This window comes from Perognathus longimembris, chromosome 1 (genome assembly GCF_023159225.1).
Source record: "Perognathus longimembris pacificus isolate PPM17 chromosome 1, ASM2315922v1, whole genome shotgun sequence".
In the NCBI taxonomy this organism is placed as follows: Eukaryota; Metazoa; Chordata; class Mammalia; order Rodentia; family Heteromyidae; genus Perognathus; species Perognathus longimembris.
Genome location: NC_063161.1, coordinates 134770492 through 134795185, shown reverse-complemented (window position 1 = coordinate 134795185; position 24694 = coordinate 134770492). Strand labels below are relative to the sequence as shown.

At 39.7% G+C, this 24694-nt stretch overlaps 1 protein-coding gene across 1 annotated transcript in view; it reads right to left on the bottom strand.

The window, feature by feature from the left end:
* Stx17 (syntaxin 17) overlaps positions 1-23739 on the bottom strand; it is a 53651-nt gene extending 29912 nt beyond the window's left edge. Inside the window, exons 1-3 of the mRNA XM_048338072.1 lie at positions 23724-23739; positions 13851-14022; positions 6564-6629 (exon numbers count right to left, since the gene is read on the bottom strand). Coding sequence (XP_048194029.1) covers positions 6564-6629; positions 13851-13973 — 189 coding nt within the window. The 5' untranslated portion in view covers positions 13974-14022; positions 23724-23739. The remainder of the gene's footprint in view (positions 1-6563; positions 6630-13850; positions 14023-23723) is intronic.
* Between the last annotated feature and the right edge of the window lie 955 nt (positions 23740-24694).

Sequence of the window (24694 nt, the reverse complement as noted above, 5' to 3'; positions counted from 1 at the left end):
TAGACCACTAAGCAAACTTGTCAGCCCCAGTGTATTTTTTTTTTTTTAAGCATCCAGTTGTGTTTACTTGGTTTCTCTTCAGGTCATACAGATCTTTTATCTTCACTTCTGGCCTTTTTCCAGTTAATTGAAGATAAAGTCATAGACTTTTTTGCCTGGGCTGGCTTTAGACCTTGGTCCTCACATCTCAGCCTCCTGAATAAGCTAGGAATGAGCCACCAGCACCTGGCCAACTACTGCTTTTTGTTTAGTTTTGTTTTTTGCCAGTCCTGGGGCTTGAACTCTGGGCTGAAGTACTGTCCCTGGCCTCTTTTTGCTCAAGGCCTGCACTCTGCCACTTGAGCCACAGCGCCGCTTCTGGCGTGGTGCTGAGGAATCGAACCCAGGGCTTCATGTATGGGAGGCAAGCACTCTTGCCACTAGGCCATATTTCCAGCCCCAACTACTCATTAAATATTAGTAGACAGCTGCCAGGGACAGTGCTCAGGCCCTGAGTCCAAGGCCCAGGACTGGCCAAAAAAAAAAAAAAACATTTCAAAACAGCTCTAAGAGAATTTTGAGTGTTTTCACAAGAAAAAAAATGAAATGATGGAAATGCTGAATACTCTTATTTGATATTTGATATTATATAAGGTATATATGTATCAAAACAGTACATACAATATACAATTATTATGTGTTGATTACAATATTTTAACATAAAGATAAAATCCCTACATTCTCTGAACTTGCCATTCTCCAAATACAAGACCTATGAGAAAAAAAATTTACATTTGGACACAGCTATATTTCTACTCTTTAGTGAACAGCAAATGTTTATGTTTCTGTTCTAATAACAGGGCCACAAAGGCAGATATACCAATTCCAAACACTTGCCGAAGCATCCACAAGTTAGATCAATATCTTCACAATCAATGAATTAAATTTTTAAAAAGAAAGTACATAAACTCAGTGTTAATAAGTTTTGTAGTGAATAAATTGTAAACTGTGGCAAAACTTTCAAAAATAAGGACAATTCTCTCTCTCATAATTTAATGACAAATTATAGATTCTTTTTCTCTTTTACATATACCCTCAAATTCTTACCTAAAAATTTTAAAAATATTCAAATATGTACTTACATATAGTGATGGTAGTTATAAAAAGTAATTATTCTAAGTTAATTAAAAATTCTAAACGTGGCTAATTATGTATTTAATGATTAAAAGATGAGTGGCTATGCATATCTTGGTCTTAGTTAAATATTGACTTAGGATTCCTAATGTGTTTTTACAACAAGTAATTTTGAAAGCAAATTGTGTATAGCAGAAAACAGTTGGTATTATAATAATTAATTTGATCTGATTTCTTTTCAAACAGCACAAGTCCACTTGTAAACATTTAAATAGTGAAGCATAAACTCATTCTAGACATCATATAATTTGTTATTAAGGGCTCTAGATTTCATAATTATTTAATTAAAATAAAGCTAGACTGTTCTTATTTGTATTCTCTACTACTCTAAGGTATCGATAGTTTAATGATTTCACATTTCTCTCTCTGGGGTCTCTGTTTCTCTGTGGCTGTGGCTGTTGGTCTCTCTGTCTCCCTCTTCCCCAGATAGTATGGTAGCTAAGAATAATCAAATAAAGAAAAATCTTGTTTATCTTTCTATTGATCTTAGGGTAATTCCTTGAAACACACACACACACACACACACACACACACACACACACACACACACACATACACACACACACGAGCCATAAAGACAAATTAGATTACGTTTAAATTAAGAAAAATTCTTTTTCTCAAAAAAGACCATAATACAAGTCAAAATATAGTTCTTACATAAATCTAATAATAATAACAAATTTGGGAAATCTATAATAACCTTATGAAATTATTTCTCCAAAAATAGCTTTTACACAAATTAACAAAGAACAATTCAGAGACAACATGAATAAAACTAAGCAAATACCTATGTCAAACAATGGTTTTGTTCTCATTATTTTAATGGCACATATAATTCTTTTGTGCCAGATGGAGATCAATAATGTAAATATATACTTTTTAAAATCAGTAAGCAAATAATTTGATTACAGCTAATATCTCAAACAAATGTGATTTTTAATGATATATTAAGCAGTGAAGATGGTAAAAATGTTACTAACATGCTTAATACCACTTAATAATCACTGAATCTTGATTGGTACCAGGTTCTGTGGAATATGACAGATATAGTTTCTGCTCTTAAGGACTAGAATTGAATTGTAAGCAGTAAAATATATGCATGGAGAGATAAGTAACATTTTCTTGTAAATATCAAATCAATCTTTCAATGTTTTCATGTAAATCTCAAATAAATCTTCTCTCTCTCTAAGATACTAATATCTTCCTGAACTGTTAACCTTTCCTAATGATGATCTGCACTCATTTAGTGAGCATATCTCAATGTGTTCATTATACTGCAAATATACTAATAATTTTAAGGGGATTGTGCAGTCCTTAGGCAAAATAACTCTACATTTAGAAATGTTAGGTATAAGGCTAGAAATGGATGTCTGAAAATGCCTGTACTGAACATTAAAAGCTCAACAGTCTTCATCTAGACTTCCTCTATAGCTCTAAAAGATGAAGATGCACCTGCCCTAGAGAGAGAATGAGGATTCATTCTCAACCAGAGTAATCTCCAGAAAGTGATTTTCAGGGGTTCTTCCAAGGAAGATACCAGCTTGTAGAAGCACCTTTAAGTGACAAGTATTAGGAGCCAAGCGATCAAATTTTGAGTGGCTTAGAAAAATAAAAGAAGGTATTGTACTTATGGACAAAATGTTATTTTAAAAAAGGAAAACATATCGTTAAAGAGCTCATATAAGTACAACAGCATACAGGGAAAAAATGCAGTAGAAAGAGCTGATGATAAAGCTATGAAATCTCTCAGAAAATAGAAGATAAAATTAGACATGAAATCTAAGAGTTCCAGCATTCAATATAACAAGGATTGGCAAACTTTTACTGAAAAGACAGCTTAGGCTTTGCAAGCCATATAGTCTTTACAGTAACTACAGTAACTCTGCTTTTGTAGTGAAAGCAGCCAAAGACATATGTAAACAAACAGAAGCCAATTATGGCCACAGTCTGCTGGCCCTTACAAGAAAATATCTTTTAAAAGTTGAAACAGCAAAGAGAGAAAATGCAGGAGAATAAATTATTAAAAATATAAAACAGGGGCTGGGGATATAGCCTAGTGGCAAGAGTGCCTGCCTCGGATACGTGAGGCCCTAGGTTCGATTCCCCAGCACCACATATACAGAAAACAGCCAGAAGCGGCGCTGTGGCTCAAGTGGCAGAGTGCTAGCCTTGAGCGGGAAGAAGCCAGGGACAGTGCTCAGGCCCTGAGTCCAAGGCCCAGGACTGGCCAAAAAAAAAAAAAATATATATATATATATATATATATATATATATAAAAAACAAAACAAAAACACCGTAAGGTATTTCTCCCAACTAATAAATGAACAAACTCAGGTTTTAGATTGAAGGGTTTAACATAATGCACATCATTATCAAAATTCAGAATACCAAATATAAAAATACCATGAAAGTTCCCAAAGGGAGGGGGGAGAGGGCTTCCTATGCACAGACTGGAAATGAGATGATTCTAGCTTTTCAAAATGCAAAAAAGCTGGCAAGCTTTCACTACTGAAAGAGAATTCCAAACAGAATTCTACACTTAGTGGATTTATCAATTAAGTGAGAATGGAGAACAAAGGTACTTTTAGGCACACAATTACTAAAATGCTTACCTCCTAGGCCCTAAAGTACTTCTCCAACTAAACAATGAGCAAATAAAAAAGGAGGAAGACATGAGACCAGGACCCAGGAATACAGGGGCTAACACAGAGGAGCCTCGGGAGAAGCCCCAGAGCAGTGGCTGTACAGTGAACCCAGGGAGTGAGTCCACACTGGGACTGAGTGAAGAAGGGACTTGGGAGGGACTTTTCAAAAGACACAATGGAGCTGATATATCTGAACACATGCAAAATATGACTGACCGCATGCAATAGTATAGAACATTGAACACGGTTAATCACAAACTCACAGAATTTCAGGCAATTTACAAATGAAGTAATTATTCACTTAGAAATAACAGTAAAGGGTTGTACTGTATTTCACTATTTGGTTTAGAATAAAACCGTATTTTCATAATCAAAACAATGAGACACTGAGTACTAATTTAACCAAAGATACAAACACATACACACACGTGCCCGCGCGCCCGTGCACATACTCTACAGGGGAAAGGAGAGCAAAGTAGAAAGTTAGAGCTCCATCTGCCATGGCAAGAAGTGAAGAGATAACATCTAAACACAATTATTCAGGAAATAGCAGTCTATATAAATACTTAGTAATAGGGCTGGAAATATGGCCTAGTGGCAAGAGTGCTCGCCTCACATACATGAAGCCCTGGTTCAATTCCTCAGCACAACATATATGGAAAAGAACAGAGGTGGTGCTGTGGCTCAAGTGGCAGAGTGCTAGCCTTGAGCAAAAAGAAGCCAGGGACAGTGCCCAGGCACTGAGTCCACGCCCCAGGACTGGCAACAAAAACAAAACAAATAAACAAAAAAAAAATTACTTAGTAATAAATACATGCTGGGAACCATGACCAACATATTCTCAATGGTTCTTTTCAGGATTTGGAGATGGAAAACAGTAAGGTGCTATAAGATCTCAAATGGTATTTGACTTTTTTTTTTTTTTTTTTTTTTTGGCCAGTCCTGGGGCATGGACTCAGGGCCTGAGCACTGTCCCTGACTTCTTTTTGCTCAAGGCGCACTCTGCCACTTGAGCCACAGCGCCACTTCTGGCCATTTTCTGTATATGTGGTGCTGGGGAATCGAACCCAGGGCCTCACGTATATGAGGCAAGCACTCTTGCCACTAGGCCATATCCCCAGCCCCGGTATTTGACTTTTTAAACCATGTGAACATATTATTTTAAAATATTATTTAAAATAATAAAATTTAACTTTTTAAAAGGCAGATGAGTAGTAGAGTACTTTTAACACATACCCTAAGTTCAAGAAATTTATCTTTCAAATTAAGAAGAGCTCTTACAAAAGACATCAACATAATATAATTGAGGAATATACACAGCAATTAAGAAATATCACTGCTCATGGCAAATGTAAAAAGACTTTTACCTTTCAAAAAAATTAAGTGTTAAATTACCTTAATATGAAATGAGTTGAAAAGTAGGTAATGTCAATATTGTAAGAGCTTTGGAAAATACTTTGATTATAATAGTATAAGTTGCGGTATCATTTGTGAGGCAACTTGGTAATATAAAACAAAACTTTAAAACTATGCATTTAGGGCTAGGAATGTGGCTTAGCAGTAGAGTGCTTGCCTAGAATGCATACAGCCCTGGGTTCCATTTCTCAGTACCACATAAACAGAAAAAGCTGGAAGTGGCCCTGTGGCTGAAGTGGTAGAGTGCTAGGCTTGAGTGAAATTAGCTCAATGGCAGTGCCCCAGGACTAGCAAAAAAAAAAAAAAATATATATATATATATATATATATATATATATGCACTTAGAGGTGCTCATCAGCCTTGCTACTCAGAACACTGATATCAGAGACCCGCAGTTTGAAGCCAGCCTGGGCAGACAAACCTGGGAGACTCTTATGGCCAATTAGTCAGCTAAAAAAAAAAGCCCACCAAGAAGTGGGTGTGTGGCTCAAGTGGCAGAGTACCAACTAAAAGTGAAAATGCCAAGTAAGCATGTTATGTCCTGAGTTCAAACATTGGTACTAGCACAACATGCACATATACAACATATACACACACACACACACACACACACACAAATGTACTCAGGACATGTGACTCAGTAATACTGCTAAAATTATCATTAAAAACAATAACAAATGTGAATAAAAAAGGTTCAAATACAAAGACCTATACATCCCTAATACAAAAATTCCAAACCCCAAATCTTCCATAATCTTGAAGAAGCTTTTATAAAAGCCATCAACATAATACTTGTGAGGGTGAGGAATAAACAGCAATTAACTAATATTATTGCCCATGTAAGAAGACTTGATGCCACCTAATCTCATGTAATAGGTTGCAGTCAAAATACAGATCCAAGTCAGGTGCTGGTGGCTCATGTCTGTAATCCTAGCTACTCAGGAGGCTGAGAATCACGGTTCAAAACCAGCCAGGGCAGCAAAGTCACAGAGACTCTTATCTCCAATTAATCTAAGAAAAAGCAGGAAGTGGCATTGTAGCACCAAGTGGTAAGCAAAAGGAGCTCAGGGACAGTGCCCAGGCCCAGAGTTCAAGCCCTGGGAGTGGCAAAAGAAAAAAAATTACAGATTCACTAAAAATATCAAAAATTACCTTCAGTTTATATGCTAGAGATGTGCATGACACATCATTTAATTTAAACCTGGGTCGCATCTGAAACATTTTTCACAAGCATTTGGAGTAAAGGATATTCAACTTGTACTACTTTAGCAACATTCTCTTAAAATTATGTTTTTATTGATTTACCAAAAACAACACAGTTGCCTTACCTGAACTGTACGTCCTGCATTGATATGTTCTTCGTGCAACTTGTCCCAAACCCTGCATCGTTGATACTATAAAAAAGAGAAACACAGAAGTCTTAAATTTTTCATCAGTAGAAAATAATTTCTAATTACCCCCTCCACACACACACACCCCAACTACCTGCAGAGCACTGGTGGTTCAAACTTGTAATCCTAACTACTCAGGAGGCTGAGATCTGAGGATCACAATTTGAAGCCAGTGCAGACAGCCTGGGCTAGAAAGTTTGTGTGACTCTTATCACCAATTAAGTACAAAAAAAACTGGAAGTGGAGGTGTGACTCAAGTGGTAGGACACTATTCTTTCATGAAAAAGCTGAAGGATAGTGCCCAGGCCCTGAGTTCAGGCCCTAGGACCAGCGCACGCGCGCATACACCCCCCCACACACAATCTTTACTCAATTATGCACACATAGAAGCTAAATAAAATAGTGATTTGGGTTAGCATGGTGGTTCAATCCTGTAATCCTATTTGAGTATTTTTGATGGGAGATGAACCATGTAAGGCCAGCCTTGACACAAAAGTTCACAAGAGGGCTGGGAATATGGCCTAGTGGTAAAGTGCTCACCTCGTATACATGAAGCCCTGGGTTCGATTCCTCAGCACCACATATATAGAAAAAGCCGGAACTGGCGCTGTGGCTCAAGTGGTACAGTGCTGCTAGCCTTGAGCAAAAAGAAGCCAGAGACAGTTCTCAGCCCTGAGTTCATGCCCCAGGACTGGCAAAAAAAAAAAAAAAAGAAAAGAAAAGAAAGAGAGAGACAGAGAGAGACAGAGAAAAGAAATGACTGCAAACAGTACAATAAAGAAAAAAAATCTCTTGTTTCAAAACAAAACAAAACAAACAAACAAAAAAACCCACAACAGTCTTGCAAAAGCTCTTGGAGGGAAAAGCACAGCTATTGTCTTTGTGCACAGATAAAAATACCTTAAAATAATCCAGGCAGAAGTAAAGGTGCTTTAGTTCAAAGAGATTTCAAAAGCCAGAAAGTTCTCAATAATATAAATTCCGTTGTGTGCTAAAATGTGATTCAGTAGTACCAGAGCCTTTGTTGTTATACACAGATGAAAAGCTCACATGTTAGTGAGTTCCCAGCACTCAGATGAGCTAACTGATCTTGAAACACCTAAAAAATAAAAGTGGTCACTCTTTGTTAAAATAAATAAATAAATAAAAATTGCGGGGCTGGGGATATGGCCTGGTGGCAAGAGTGCTTGCCTCGTATACAAGAAGCCCTTGGTTCGATTCCCCAGCACCACATATACAGAAAATGGCCAGAAGTAGCGCTGCGGCTCAAGTGGCAGAGTGCTAGCCTTGAGCGGGAAGAAGCCAGGGACAGTGCTCAGGCCCTGAGTCCAAGGCCCAGGACTGGCAAAAAAAAAAAAAATGCAACTGAAACAAATAACAATAAAGATTTATCAAAATATTTTAAAAGGGCTGGGGATATAGCCTAGTGGCAAGAGTGCCTGCCTCGGATACACGAGGCCCTAGGTTCGATTCCCCAGCACCACATATACAGAAAACGGCCAGAAGCGGTGCTGTGGCTCAAGTGGCAGAGTGCTAGCCTTGAGCGGGAAGAAGCCAGGGACAGTGCTCAGGCCCTGAGTCCAAGGCCCAGGACTGGCCAAAAAAAAAAAATTAAAAAAAAAATAAATAAATAAAAAATTTTTTAAAAAGTTCACAAGAACATCTCACTCAAGGACTGGGCACAGTGGCATGCTGCTTGTCATCCCCAGTGATAATGGAAGTACAAGCAGGAGGATCACAACCTAAGCTAGCCGTCAGACCCTACCTTGAAAAGAACTAACAAACAAGGGGCTGTGGAGGTGTGGCACAAGTAGAGCATGAGGCCCTGAGTACCACCAGAAAGAAGAAAATGGTGAGTTAGTAGGGGCAGCTCATTTCTACAGTATAAAACAAATAGGTACTGTTTTAAAAAATCTTACATAAAAAATTCTAGAGATAATAAAACAAGTTTATTTTACTAAATAAAGAATATGCATTTTGTCTATACAACAAACTCCCAGAAGGTAGAAAAATATAAAGAATAAGAATATATAAAAGCTTGAAAAACGAAATTAAGTCAGAACTAGGAAATGGAAAAACCTCCCATGCTCCTGGATTGGGAGGATTAATATAATCAAAATGGCAATATTGCCAAAGGCTATCTACAAATTCAATGCAATACCCATTAATATCACAACACCATTTTTTAATGAAATAGAGGAAGCAATCCAGAAATTCATATGGAACAATAAAAGACCTAGAATAGCAAAAATACTCTTAAGCAGAAAGAACAGTGCTGGAGGAATTACAATACCCAGCTTCAAGCTGTATTATAAAGCTATAGTAATAAAAACAGCTTGGTATTGGCACCAGAACAGGCCTGAAGACCAATGGAACAGAATTGAAGACCCAGAAATGAACCCACAGAACTACGCCTACTTAATCTTTGATAAAGGAGCTAAAACAATAGTATGGAAGAAAGATAGCCTCTTTAACAAGTGGTGCTGGCAAAACTGGTTCAACACATGCAACAAACTAAAACTAGATCCTTATATACCACCCTGCACCAAAATCAATTCCAAATGGATTAAAGACCTTGAAATCAAAACAGGCACCCTGAAAACACTAAAGGAAGGAGTAGGAGAAACACTTGGGCTCCTTGGCGCAGGACGGAACTTCCTTAACAAAGACCCAGAAATGCTACAAATCAAAGAAAGGTTGGACAAATGGGACTGCATCAAACTGCAGAGCTTCTGCATGGCAAAGGACATAGCTTGCAAGATAAACAGAAAGCCCACAGACTGGGAGAAGATCTTTACCGGACATTCAACAGACAAAGGCCTCATATCTAAAATATATGCAGAACTAAAAAAATTACCTTCTTCCAAAACAAAACCGCAAAGAACCAATAGCCCCCTCATCAAGTGGGCTAAAGACTTACAAAGAGACTTCTCTGATGAGGAAATGAGAATGGCCAAGAGACATATGAAAAAATGCTCTACATCACAGGCCATAAAAGAAATGCAAATCAAAACAACATTGAGATTCCATCTCACCCCAGTAAGAATGTCATATATCAAGAAAACTAACAATAACAATTGTTGGAGGGGATGTGGCCAAAAGGGAACCCTACTTCATTGTTGGTGGGAATGTAAACTGGTTCAGCCACTCTGGCAAGCAGTATGGAGATTCCTCAGAAGGCTAAATATAGAACTCCCCTATGACCCAGCAACCCCACTTTTGGGTATCTATCCAAAAGACCACAAACAAAATCACAGTAATGCCACCAGCACAACAATGTTTATCGCAGCACAATTTGTCATAGCGAGAATCTGGAACCAACCCAGATGCCCCTCAGTAGACGAATGGATCAGGAAAATGTGGTACATATACACAATGGAATTTTATGCCTCTATCAGAAAGAATGACATTGTCCCATTTGTAAGGAAATGGAAGGACTTGGAAAAAGTTATACTAAGTGAAGTGAGCCAGACCCAAAGAAACATGGACTCTATGGTCTCCCTTATTGGGAATAATTAGTACAGGTTTAGGCAAGCAAGTCATAGCAGAGCATCACAAGGCCCAATAACTATACCCTTATGAACACATAAGATGATGCTAAGTGAAATGAACTCCATGTTATGGAAACAATTGTTATATCACAGTTGTAACTACTTTCAACGTCCCATGTGTATATGTAGCTTCTATTATTGATGATGTTCTTGTATCACCTTCCTGTGGTTGTACCTACACTATCTCTGTAATCTTATCTGAGTATATTGGAAACCGTGTATACTGGTATTGGATGCAGGAAATTGAAAGGGAATACCAAATTTGAGAGACACAGGGTAAAATAAGACAAACAACTATAAAAGCAATACTTGCAAAACTGTTTGGTCTAAGTGAACTGAACACCTCTGGGCAGGGGGGGAAGAGGGAGGGGGTATTAGGGACAAGGTAACAAACAGTACAAGAAATGTATCCAATGCCTAACGTATGAAACTGTAACCTCTCTGTACATCAGTTTAATAATAAAAATTTGAAAAAAAATGCCAAAGAAAAACAAAGGAGGGCATAAAAAAAGAATATAGCAAGAAGTGAAAAATAAAAAAAGATTAACAGCATCCTTTATATATATTAATACTACACATGAGAAATTCAAGATATCTGTCAGTGACAAGTGATAAATAGTAAAATCTGAATTTGAACAGAGTAAAAAATATTAAAAGCAGCTAAAGGGAGGAAAAAAGATACCTGAAGTACAAAGGACCAAAGATAACAATGATAAGAACACTTCTTATGAGATACAGTGCAAACCAGAAAACAATGGAACAAATCAGGAAAACACTAGAAGGCAACAGACAATTCAAATCAGAATTCTATACCCAAATAAAATGAAGGCAAAACAAATATATCTCTGAAATATAAAATAGCTGACAGAGCCTGGCACTGGTGGCTCATGCCTGTAATGCCAGCTACTTAGGAAGCTGAGATCTTGAGGATTATGGCTCAAAGCGAGCCTATGCAGGAAAGTCCAAGAGTCTCTTATCTCCAATAAACTACTAAAAAAAAAGAAATCCATATATGGCACTATGGCTGAAGTGGTGGAGCACTTAGCCTTGAGAAAAAGAAGCTCAGGGACAGTGTCAAAGCCTAGAGTTCAAGCCCCAGGGCTGGTGAAGAAGAAGAAAACAATAAAACCACAGAGAGAGGAGGATTCTTTTTTTAAAAAGAGAAATGTATGTATGCTCATGTGTATAAGTGCACTGAGAGAAAAAAAAACAAAGGAAAAGTATGATTCTAGTTATTCTAAGGTAGAATGTAAATGTGGTGGATGGTGCTAAAGTAGACATTATACACATAAAGCAGAAATAAATTCATGATATGACCTCAAGATAAAAAAAAAGCCTGGGTATTTAGTTACTATGGAGCTACCACTTCAGCCCTGGACCAATTCCATCATCATGAGAAATAAAGGAGAAGCAAACCTCTACATTATCTAATATACATACCATTTGAGGGTTTCTGTTACTTGTACTTTAATCATACATAACTATATTTTAGTAAGTTTTTCCCCAAAGCCCTACAATATGAAACAGAAAATTATGTTCCAGGGCTGGGAATGTGGCTTAGTGGTACAATGCTTGCCTAGTATGCTTGATACCCTAGATTCTATTCCTCAGTGCCACATACACAGAAAAAGGTGGAAGTGACGCTGTGGATCAAATGGTAGAGGGCTAGCCTTGAGCAAAAGAAGCTTAGGGACAGTGCCTAGGCCCAGGATTGTTAAAAAAAAAAAAAAAAAAAAAAAAAAGAAAAAAAGGAAGGAAGGAGGGAAGGAAGGAAGGAAGGAAGGAAGGAAGGAAGGAAGGAAGGAAGGAAGGAAAAAAGAAAGAAAAAAGAAGGGCTGGGAATATGGCCTAGTGGTAGAGTGCTTGCCTCCTATACATGAAGACCTGGGTTCCATTCCTCAGCACCACATATATAGAAAAAGCCAGAAGTGGCTCTGTGGCTCAAGTGGTAGAGTGCTAGCTTTGAACAAAAAAGAAGCTCAGGGACAGTGTCAAAGCCTAGAGTTCAAGCCCCAGGACTGGCAAAAAAAAAAAAAAAAAAGAAGAAGAAGAAGAAAAAAAGAAAGAAAGAAAGAAAAAATTATGTCCCAAGCATACTATCTTATTCCTATTAACTATGATTAAGCCTCTCTTACAGTAACCAAGAAAGCTGAGCACTAGGCCTTCAAATGTCAGGATTATGTGCTAACACATTTCTCAAGTGTAATAAAAGGCAACGTTGAAGGACCTATGGAATACAGCCCCAGGTGTCTTCGGCACACTACTCCCATTGTCTTCATATGTTGCAGAACCACTCTGCTAAGGCTCACCTTCAATTTCCCTCCAGTCTGACTTTCTTCTTTTAAATTCATATTGGATGACTGATGGCCAACATAATAAATATTTTATCTTTCTACACCTTTTCCCCAAGAAGAATATGTCTGTTTGAAAGTAAGGCCCTGTTAAAACACCTGGAGTCCAAAGATAGCACTGAACTCTTTGGTCCAGAGTGACTACTTGTAGTTTTTAAATGTATTTACATTGTCATCATATAGATATCAAGAGGCTACACAATCCTATGTAGGTAAAAAGTTATTTTCATAATTAAACTAGAAATACTATAGGAAGAAAGTGAAAAGATCAAGGATATGAAATTAAGCATAGGTCAGGATGAATTTAACTGCTTGACTTAAGATAATATCACCTGCACTGCAAATTACAATAATTCTGGTAAGGTCTAAAACTTTCATAATAAGTAAAAATCAGACAAAATACCAAAGAAAAAAACGTTCAGACACAGTGGGATCACATGGACTAACTGGGATAATTTTCTTATTATGTCTGTCACAACTAATCAAATCAGCAATATACTTATTCCCATCCCCAATGACCTTTCTCCCTGGATCTGACTTTTCCATTGATGACTGATTGGATCATACAGGATTTGAAGGTAATAACAGCATGCATTTGTGTATAGAGTAAATATAAGAAAAGGGAAATATATGACATACCAAGTCTTAAAGGTAAAGTAGAACAATACAGGGAAGAATGGCTTCAGTAGACCTTAGCCCACTTGCTTCTAACTTTCAGAATCAATTCACCTGCCATATTCTCATCATCTTTATGACAGAGCACTTTGACATAAGGGTCAGAATTTTGAAATACATCTCTCACCTAGATATAATCAATCAAAAGTAAAGAATTTTCTTTCTATATTGCTATAGTGCTACAGGAATCAGCCTCCCAGGGCTAAGAATGTTGCTTACTGGCCTATGCTTTCCTAGCATGCACGAAGCCCTGGATTCCATTCCTCAGTATCACGTACATAGAAAAAGCCAGAAGTGGTGCTGTGGCTCAAGTGGTAGAGAGCTAGCCTTGAGCAAAGGAACTCAGGGACAGGACCCAAAGTCTGAGTTCAAGTCCCAGGGCTGGCAAAAACAAAAAAGAATCAGCCTCCCTTCTCCCCATTAGCCAAAGCATGCAACAAGAATAACCAGTTTATCAGATGACTTTCCATCTTTAAAGGCCCCAGCGTCACTTATTGCTTAAACAAAATGAACAACATTGCTAAATCAACAGGACCTGGGTGTTTCGATCAAAACATCTTGTGTAATATATCAATTTAGCTCAAATGTACAACAAATACCAAGCAGATTATGGAACTGCTTTTTGTGGGAGAAATGAAAAGGCTCACCTTCTCAATATTTATCTGGTGCTTTCTTAACCTCTCCAAGTCTGTTGGGATGACTGTCTTGGTGAATTTCTGGATAGCTGGCTCAAGACGGCGTAACTTCACCTTTTCTTCATCTTCAGACATTCTAAAAAATGTTGTGTCACTTCTACTTCTCAACTCACACAGAAAAAACCTAGAATGGAAATATTTTTTTAAGTGTCCCTTAAATCAGATCCCATTATTATTATTAGTTTTTTTTTGGGTCAGTCCTAGGCCGTGAACTCAGGGCCTGAGCACTGTCCCTGGCTTCTTTTTTGCTCAAGGCTAGCACTCTGCCACTTGAGCCACAGCGCCACTTCTGGCCATTTTCTGTATATGTGGTGCTGAGGAATCGAACCCAGGGCCTCATGTATACGAGGCAAGCTCTCTTGCCACTAGGCCATATTCCCAGCCCAGATCCCATTATTTTTAAATCAACAATTAGGCTGATTATAATTTATTCTATATAAGTATTCAACCTAGTGTTGAACTTAATAACTAAGTTTTTCTTTATGAAAACATGCATTTTAAAATCTTTTTCATTTAATAAAATTATATATACTTGCTCTGGAAAGTTTAGAAAAATATAACCAAATTAAAAGAATAAAAAGTGACAATGATGCCCACAGACTGTTTGATGAATATCATTCTGTGTAAAGTATATACATAATTATCTTTTAAAAATTACTATTACATTACTTGCAGTACTTATATGGGAGAAAGGGAGATTTCACTGTTACCTTTCTACATGTTTTCAATGTATTCTAGTCAATTTCACCCTTTTGGTAAATATCCAATTTTTAAAAACATTAGGGGGGGCTGGGGATATGGCCTAATAGCAAGAGTGCTTGCCTCGTATACATGAGGCCCTGGGTTCAATTCCCCAGCACCACATATACAGAAAATGGCCAGAAGTGGCGCTGTGGCTCAAGTGGCAGAGTGCTAGCCTTGAGCAGAAAGAAGCCAGGGACAGTGCTTAGGCCCTGAGTCCAAGCCCCAGGACTGGCCAAAACAAAAACAAAAACAAAAACATTAGGAGTATATAGTCCAATACCTCGATATTGAACAACCTTTTTAAAGGTGTCAAATGTCAGATACTGAAAGGAAAATCTCATCTTTAGTATTTCTGCTTTTATCAAACTCCACTTCCAGTGTCATCATAGCAACTATTTAATTACTTGAAATATATTGTCACTGAATCTGAGACAATTCTCATTTATGTCCTTTACATCATTTCCTCCCCCTCTGACTTCCCTTTCCCTTTCTACTTCACCAACAGTATTCTAACAGCACAATAGGACAGGGTAGGGTCTGGAAGTCTCCAGGACTATACACTGGCTTTAATTGGAGAAAAGTTACATCTATTTTTACAAACTGAGCTTTTCAGATTTAAAAAAAAGTTTTATTGTTATCATAAAGGTGATGTGCGGAGGGGTTACAGTTACATAAGTTAGGTAAAGAATACACTTCTTGGGCTGGGAATAGGGCTTAGTGGTAGAATGCTTGCTTTGCATGCATGAAGTCCTGGGTCCAATTCCTCTGTACCACATAAACAGAAAAACCGGGAAGTGGCACAGTGGCTCAAGTGGCAAAGTGCTAGCTTTGAGCAAAAAGAAGCCAGGGACAGTGCTCAGGCCCTGAGTTCAAGCTCCAGGACTGGCAAAAAAAAAAAAAAGATTACATTTTTTTTGGACAGTGTCATGTCTTCCTTGCTGTCTCCCAGTTTTTCTCTCTGAGCCCCACCCACATGTTGTATAGTACATTTCCACTGTAGTGTCCAGTGAGTACCACCGCTGCATTTGTTCACCCTTTGTCCCTCCATTTCTGTGTCTCCTTTTACCTTCCTACAGATATATAAATGAACAAAGAGAACAAAAACAGAAAAACCAAAAACAGCAAAAAAGAAAAAAAAAAACCTTGTTTCCACTTTGTGGAGTTAATTTGCTTTTCAGATCATTTATGAGTAATGAGCTCCACCATTTCACCAAAACTGAAAATCAGTGCTTCATACCATGCCTTCACACCATCTCATTAGCCACAAGCTCTCCCAGATTAAAAATAACAATAAGATGATGATGTTAATCCCACTGGGTTATGATTTCTTAGCCCAGGGTTCATAGTGATGATCTAAATTGATTTCATGAATTTCTAAATTTTTATGACTCATTGTTTTTAGGAGTCTCTCAAAGAGATCTATCACTCTGCAAATTAACAACTACAACTCTAAATACCAAACAAAACAGGACTGGGTACACATTAAAAAACAACAACAAACACCCAACAAAACAGGACAATTTACAACTAAGGGGCTGGAAATGGACAAAAAGTAATCTAAAGAAAAAAGGCAATACAAGCACATTTGAAAACATCCAAAGATACAGAAGAATTTTAAATAATGTTATGAAACAACTAACAGGCCAATATGAATATAAACCAAGTGAAAATTCTAGAATGACCTTGAGCAATGAGCTAAACAGGAAACTACATAGTTGAAGAGAGAATTATTGAATGGAAGATGTCACTTAGGACATAGAAGAAAAAAAGATTAAAAATATATTTACAAACATTATAGTAGTTGGTGATGTGGCTTAGTGGTAGCATACTTGCCTAGCAAGCATGAAGCCCTGACTTGAATTCCTCAGTATCACATAAACAGAAAAAGCCAGAAGTGGTACTGTGGCTCAAGTAGTAGAGTGGCTAGCCTTGAGCAAAAGAAGCTCAGGGACAGTGCCCAGGCCCTGAGTTCAAGCCCCAGGATTGGTCAAAGATAGATAGATAGATAGATAGATAGATAGATAGATAGATAGATAGATAGATAGATAAAATAGGATCAATAAAAGCAGAAAGTAATGAGAGGAAAAAAACAAACAAATGAAAATATTAAAATTAGTCAAAGAGAATATGCTGGGAATTATGATATAAGGTCTCACTGTAAAGGCACATAAACTCCAAGTAGCATAAATAAAAAACAAACTTACCGGGCTGGGAATATGGCCTAGTGGCAAGAGCGCTTGCCTCCTACACATGAAGCTCTTGGTTCGATTCCCCAGCACCACATATATGGAAAACGGCCAGAAGGGGCGCTGTGGCTCAGGTGGCAGAGTGCTAGCCTTGAGCAGGAAGAAGCCAGGGACAGTGCTCAGGCCCTGAGTCCAAGGCCCAGGACTAGCCTCCCCCCCCAAAAAAAAACCCACAAACTTACCTAAACCCCAAAGAAAGAAAATTGCAGAACATCAAGGACAAAGAAAAAAAAAACATAAAAGAAATCCAGAGATACAATGCTTATTAAGAAAAAGAACCAAAGCAAGGAACTCTACATCAAAGATTAGAATATCAAAAGACCAGAAAGTCTTCAAAGTGCTGAGAAGAGGAGGTTAGGGCAAACCCAGAAAAATTATCAGTTATAGTACAGGCAAAATAATCAATCTCTGACATACAAAAACTAAGCTTATTACCAAGGTACTCATTAAAAGAACTATTAAAAAAGACTTATATAAGTGTGTATCTTTTAACTAGGGAGTCATTTCATTTTGTTATACCACAGAATCCCTAGACTCTAATATATTATTTGGTAGGCAATAAGTGGTCAATTAAATACTTACTAAAAGGTTGAATTCTTCCTTGCCCCCCACCAAACAAATGAAATGGTATAAATCATTCTAAAGGGGATATTTTAACAATAGAGAAATTAAATCCAAAGTAATGAAATAACAGGAGTAATTAATTTATATTCGCTTATACTTCAACTGCTGCTGGATAAAATAAATAAATGAAGAAAAAGAAAGGATTTTTGAATAACATGATTAAGCATAAGAAAAATGTTTCCATGTAAATAAATTTTCTCCCATGCAACTTTTTATAGCAGCACAGTATTACATTATATGCTTCATAATCTAATCATCTATTGTTAGCTACTTCAGTTTATTCCAATTTTCCACTACTATAAACTATAGTGTAAGTACTCTCCTTACACAGAAATCCATGCTGCCACCTATGATTATTTCTTTAAAACAAATACCTAGAAATGGAAATATTAAATAAATACATGTGTTTGTGTGGTACTGAGTTTCTAAATCCGGAGCCTCGCACTTGATAGGTTTGTATGATACTGCAGAACCACATCTTGTTTGTCGCTGGATAGTTTTAGGATATGACCTCACTTCCTACCTGACCCCCACCTCCCTAGTTTTAGGTCTCCAAACACTGCTGGGATTACAGGAGTATGCCATCACATACAGCTTCCCTTCTGTAGAGTTACGAATTTTTCATAGTTGAGTTGGCTTGGCACCATGACCCTCCCAACCTTAGACTCTGCTATAGCTTGGGATGACAGGCACAAGCCACTGTGCCCAGCTGTGGGCCGAAAAGGGGGTCTCTCAAACTTTTACACTTAGGCTGACTTCAAACTTCAATCCTCCATTCTTAGCCTCCCAGGTAGCTAGGAGTACAGGCATGATTATAGGCATGGGTCACTGGCTCAGGTAGAATTTTTTTTAATATATACATTGCCAATTTGTACCACACAAGATTGTGCTTATTTACATTCCTACCTGCAAGTTATCACAATGTCCATTAATCCATACCCCAACCAATTTACTTGGCTTTACCATTCTTCTTACATATTTGATTAGTGAAAAAAAAATAGTCTCAAGTGGTAGAGTGACAGCCTTGAGAAAAATAGCCAAGAGAGAGCATGAGGCCCCGAGTTCAAACCCCAGTACTGGCCCAACAATATAAGAAAAGAAAGTGAGATTGCATAATGAGTGAATGTGTGTGTGTAGTGTGTATGTACCAAGATTTCTTGATTTTTTTTCTTATTTATTGTCAAAGTGATGTACAGAGAGGTTACAGTTTCATACATTAGGCCTTGGGTACATTTATCAAGAAATCGAGGAGGTAACAAACAAGAAATGTACTGTTTGTTACCTCCTCGATTTCTTGATTTTTCAGTCATAAAATTAGAATATATGGCTGGGAATGTGGCGTAGTGGCAGAATGCTTGCCTAGCATGCATGAAGCCCTGGGTTCGATTCCTGAGTACCACATAAACAGAAAAAGCTGGAAGTGGTGCTGTGGTGCAAGTGGAAGAGTGCTAGTCTTGAGCACACAGAGGCTCAGGGGCAGAGCCCAGGCTCTGAGTTCAAGCCCCAGAACCAGTTAAAAAAAAAGTAGAATAGATTTCTGATATAATTAAAACACAAAGTTTAACAAGTACACTTACATTAAGGTCTTCCTTAAATAAGTTTAAGGACAGACTATATAAATACACACACAAAAAAATCCCAGAACTTGTTAAGTGGCTGTATTTTTATAGATTTTTTTTTTCCAGAGCTGAAGACCAAACTCGGGGCCTTGTGCTCACTAGGCAGGCGCTCTTCCACTGAGCTAAATCCCCAGCCCCTATATTTTTAATATTTAGAAAAATGTAGAAATATTTTGGGTAATGAAATTGTTCTGTCAACATGATTCTGTCGGTACACACACTACTAACTATATTCACTTGTCAAAACTCATAGAGCTGCATACCACAGAGTGGATGCTACTAAAACCATACATAAATTCACTAAAAATGAATATGTCTACAATCATATGTAAATTCACTAAAAGTGAATGTATACAAAAATTTAAAACAATTGGATGTTGGGAAAATCCCAAATGAAATATAAATTTTCAAAAATAAGACTGCATTATATATGGAAGTAAGTGTAGAAGTAATTTATGTAACTTCAGAAAACAATATCCTCTTTGAATACTGTAAAGCAAACAAAAAACAAGAGTATTATATGCAAGTAAATTTGCTTCTGCCATGGATATAGATTAGAACTCTTGAAATTACTTTATGTGCATACTGGGATTGAGTAAAAGAAATACTTCATAGAATGTAAGAGCCAGACTTTTCACTGTCAAAGAAAGAAGTTACCAATAAGGAACAAACTAGAAATAACCTGGTAGTGTTAGAACAGATTCAGAGTTACTGAAATGACATTCTGCTATTTAAAAAATATACATATGAATGAATTCAGAAATGTCAATGTTATATGTTTGGGTGTGTCTACAGATACACTATCTTCTGTGAGGCTCTAAAAGCAACGACACTCCAATAGCAATGACCACACCCACTACACTAATCTTGGTGCCTAAATACCATTTTCCAAAAGTAAAACAAGAAAGAAAGAAAAGGTGGAAAGGAGGGGAGAAATGAGAAGAGGAGGGAAGGGGAAGGGAGAGAAAGAAGCAGAAACAGTACAAGAAGAAACCAGAGGGTCTTGGAGAAGTTGATTCTATGACTGGGGGGGTGGGAGTGGAAGGCGGGAAAGAGCCAGGAAAAAAAAGGTCTTTACAAAGAATATAGGCATTCATTCCAAAGGGAAACAAAGTAAAGTGTGTGTGTGTGTGTGTGTGTGTGTGTGTGTGTGTGTGTGTTATTGCCAATGATCAAAATTCCAAAAATTTAAGCAGTGAAACCAACAAGTGAACAAAACAACAACTACAAGTCTATCCTGGAGAAGTAAAAAATTGAATAAAAATGAATGGAGAGAATGGACAGTCCCTTCTTACAGAGTAATTCCAGTTAATAAAGGAGAAAAATAGAAAAATCACCATTACAGCCAGGTGCCAGTGGCTCAGGTCTGTAATCCTAGCTACTCAGGAGGCTCCATTGACTCTTTTTTTTCTTTTTTTCATAGACTCTTATCTCCAATTTACCACCAGAAAACTGGGAGTGATGCTGTGGCTCAAGTGGTAGAGTGTTAGCCTTGAGCTCAGGAACAGCACCCAGGCCCAGAGTTGTGGGGGCCCAGAGGCCCCCACAACGGACCAAAAAAAGAAGGGAAGAAAGAAAAATAGAAAAATCACCATTAGAATACCACAGTAAAAATGACTGAAGGCAAGACCCAATGGATGCTAAATTTAGCAAGGGAAAGTTAGAGGAAATACAGGATGTTTGCAAAGCCTAAAGGTTTCCCTATGATATTTTCTACAAAGGTTTGTATTAGAGACTTACCCAAAATACTGTAAGGTTTGCCAGAAAGGAAACCTACCACACGGTTCAGGAGTTTATTGGGGGGAAAGCAAACTTCCAGCCTACATAAGATGGAGGCATGAGGAGACAGAGGGAAAAGAAAGGAAAAAGAGAGAAAAAAGCAAGAGAGTGAGAGAGAAAAGGAAAGAGAGCTGGGGCTGTGGAGAGCCCGATTATATAGGAAAAGGTGGGAGATATGGCCAGGTGGATTGGATCTGACCTCAGAGAAGGAAGAGGTAACTGCCTCCAGGTGTGCCAGTTACCTAGGTAATGCAGGTACTGGGTACAGACTTAAACAGGTGGGAGACACCTAAATGGAGCCCTCCCAGAGGGGGGACCTTACATATACCATCTTTTTTTTTTTTTTTTTTTTTTTTTTGCCAGTTCTGGACCTTGGACTCAGGGCCTTGAGCAATGCCCCTGACCTCTTTTTGCTCAAGGCTAGTACTCTGCCACTTGAGACACAGCGCCACTTCTGGCTGTTTTCTATATATATGGTGCTTGGGAATCAAACCTAGGGCTTCATGTATACGAGGCAAGCACTCTTGCCACTAGGCCACATTCCCAGCCCTACATATACCATCTTTTTTTTTTTTTTGGCCAGTCCTGGGCACAGTCCTGAGCACTGTCCACTGTCCCTGGCTTCTTTTTGCTCAAGGCTAGCACTCTGCCGCTTGAGCCACAGCGCCACTTCTGGCCAGTTTCTGTATATGTGGTGCTGGGGAATCGAACCCAGGGCCTCATGTATATGAGGCAGGCTCTCTTGCCACTAGGCCATATCCCCAGCCCTACATAAACCATCTTAACCAAGCGATCAAGCAGTAAGTCATAGCATATACTCTAACAGGATAAACTGAAAAGGGCACATACATTTTTGTGGTATCTTTAACAACAATGCACACATATATACATACCCTTAATCACATCATGACAAACCACAGTACAAACATCATTTAAGGGACAGGCTACATCATGAGCAGTTGAGCACCCCCCCCCTTTTTTTAGGTAAAGGTCATAAAGACATGAAAAGATCATCACAGATTAGAAAAGGTGACAGAACTATGTCAACTAAATGCAGTGTATGGTCTTAAACTGGATCCTAGAATACAGAAAGAATATTACTATTGAAACATGATAGACTCAGAAGACAGACATTCAGTTGACAATACTATTCTAATATCAATTCCTTGCTTTTGATGATTGTAAGGTGGTGTGGCACTTTAGCATTAAGAGAATCTATTAGGAATTCTGTGTTACTTTTGCAGTTTTTAGTGGTTGTAAAAATTATTTCAAAACAAGCAGGGATTCTTTTTTTTTTGTTCATGTACAAGAATTGATATTCCATGGAAGGAAGGTAGGAACATTCAGTAACCAAAGAACTGCAGTCATGTTCACAGCACTGATAACTTGCCGTTCCAATAATGGGGTCTGGGTGGTGGGAGAGGGGTGCCAGGTGCCTTATAAACTTTAATGTTTACAACTTATGTGAGGTGGGTAACCTAACACTCCTGCTCCTGAAGAGGATTCAAAGGTTAAGCAAATGACTCAAAGCCCCATTTCCCAGAAGAGAAGAAAAAAAGTCAAAAGCAGCTAGCAACACCACTCTCCAAAAGTAATAAACACCTCCATTAGTCTAGAGATAAATTAGAAACTGAGTATGCTGGGGGCACCCATCTGCCTTCCTCGGGGTGTCCCTTTGCGTTTGGCTTGCTACAAGGGGCACAGAACTGGGAGAGCAAAATCAAGGCCTTTATTTGGTCCACACAGTGGTAGGTTCCCCTCTCTGCCTCTGGAAACCTGAGGAGGCAGCCAAGTGTGGGGGCTTCTGCAGACCACCTCCAGGTCTGGCTGACTGACATTCCGGGGTTTCCTCCCCAACACTCCCTAGTTTGACTGACAGTACAGCCCAGGGTCCCCACAAGCCCATAGACTGGCTAGCAGTACACTCCAGGGTCTTCCCAAGCCCCCACTCTGGCTGACAGGACACTCCGGGGTCCCCCACACCCTCAGTCTGGCTGACAGGACACGCTGGGGTCCCCCATGCTCCAGTCTGACTGACAGCACCCCACACACCTCCACTCTGGCTGACAGGCCACTCTGTGGTCCCCCATACCCTCGGTCTGGCCGACAGGGCACCCCGGGACCCTCCCCCCACAGTCTGGCTGACAGGACACTCTGGGGTCTCCTATAACCCCAGTCTGGCTGACAGGACACCCTGGGACACCCCCTCTCCCCCCCCCCCCACACACCCAGTCTGGCTGACAGTCCACTCGGGTTCCCCATTCCCCCAGTCTGGCTGACAGGACACTCCGGGGTCCCCCACACCCCCAGTCTGGCTGACAGGACCCCCCTAGACCCTCCATACCTCGCCCAGTCTGGCTGACAGGACACCCAGCCTCCCCTCAGTCCTCCCGGCCCAGTCCCCGCACGTCGCGTCATCGTCACAGGGTCACCCCCGGCGTGCCAGGGCCACACACACCAAACGCCCCACTAACCAACAGACAGATGGGCGTGCCCTTGCTTCCCGGACCCCTCACCCCGAGGCTGGCGACCCTGATAACTCGGGGGCGCACCGGGCACCACGGGAGCCCGGCAGACCCGGAAACTTTTCCAGCCCCCGACCCCGGGAGGCCAGCAAGCTTCCCCGGGTCGGCCTCCCTACAAGCTCTAGCTCTCCCACACCGAAACGCGAGGAACTCCCAGGTCGTCCACACTTGAGATCCGCTGCCCCGCTTCCCGGCGGGCGCCCCTCCTCCCCCTCGCGGGGTCGGCCAGGCCCACCCAGCCCGTCCAGACCTGACGCCCAGCGAGGCGCCCTCCAGGGGACCCCTTACCTCCCGCCGGGGCGCGCTAGGCCGGTCCGTGCGCACTGCGCAGGCGCCAGAGGGAGGGGGCGGAGCGTCGCTCTAAGCCAGAGGACGCCAGGGGCGGGGCGGTCGTGGCCACGCCTCCCTGAGGGAGGTCCCAGGGGGCCGATTGATAAAGGACTGAGGTAGTGCCTGGGAAACAGCAAACCAGGGCGTGGCTCTGGGTCAAAGAAAGCTTTCCAAAAAGTGATCTTACTTTATGTGGGGTTGGGAAACCCGAGTCAGGAAAAGAGGAGTTTAGTTTTTGTTTATGTATTTATTACTGTCATTGGAAAGGTGATGTACGGAGGGGAAAGATGGGTTTTGTATGTGTGGGGAGGGGGAGGGGGAGGGGGTCCTATATTTTAAGACAATTGACATTTGTATAACTCCGCATCTCGCAGTTTCCTTGCACATTTTCTTCCATTCCTCCTATAATTTTATTGGTGAGCTAGCTGTGTGTGTGTGAGCTAGCTTTCTTAACATGTGTGGATAACCAAGCTCAGAGAGGTTGTGCCTTCTTCCCTTTGCCCCAAAGCCCTGTGAGGTGGTCAAAGGCAGAGGTGTCTTAACTGCCACAGACAGGTTGTGATTTTTTTTTTAACTTGAAGCAACATCCTTATTCTAGTTTTATAGATAATGACTCTGAGACTCAGTCGTTTGGGGTGACTCACTCCAGCTCACCCCCGTTTGTGACAAAGCTAACTTCTAAGTTTTATTTTCCTAATTTCCAGTTAGACCAGTTGCTGAAGTTGTCTGTAGGTCATGGGTCTCTCTAGGTAGTTTAACTTTCAGACCCAGCCCTTTTAAAATATGTATCGGAACATTTAAATGACTTGCTGAGGCTATCCACTGATGGTATTGTTTTCAAAAGTCTGACAGAGCCTGGCATCTGTGCTCATGCTTGTCATCCTAGCTACTCAGGAGGCTGAGACCTGAGGATTCAAAGCCCGCCCAGA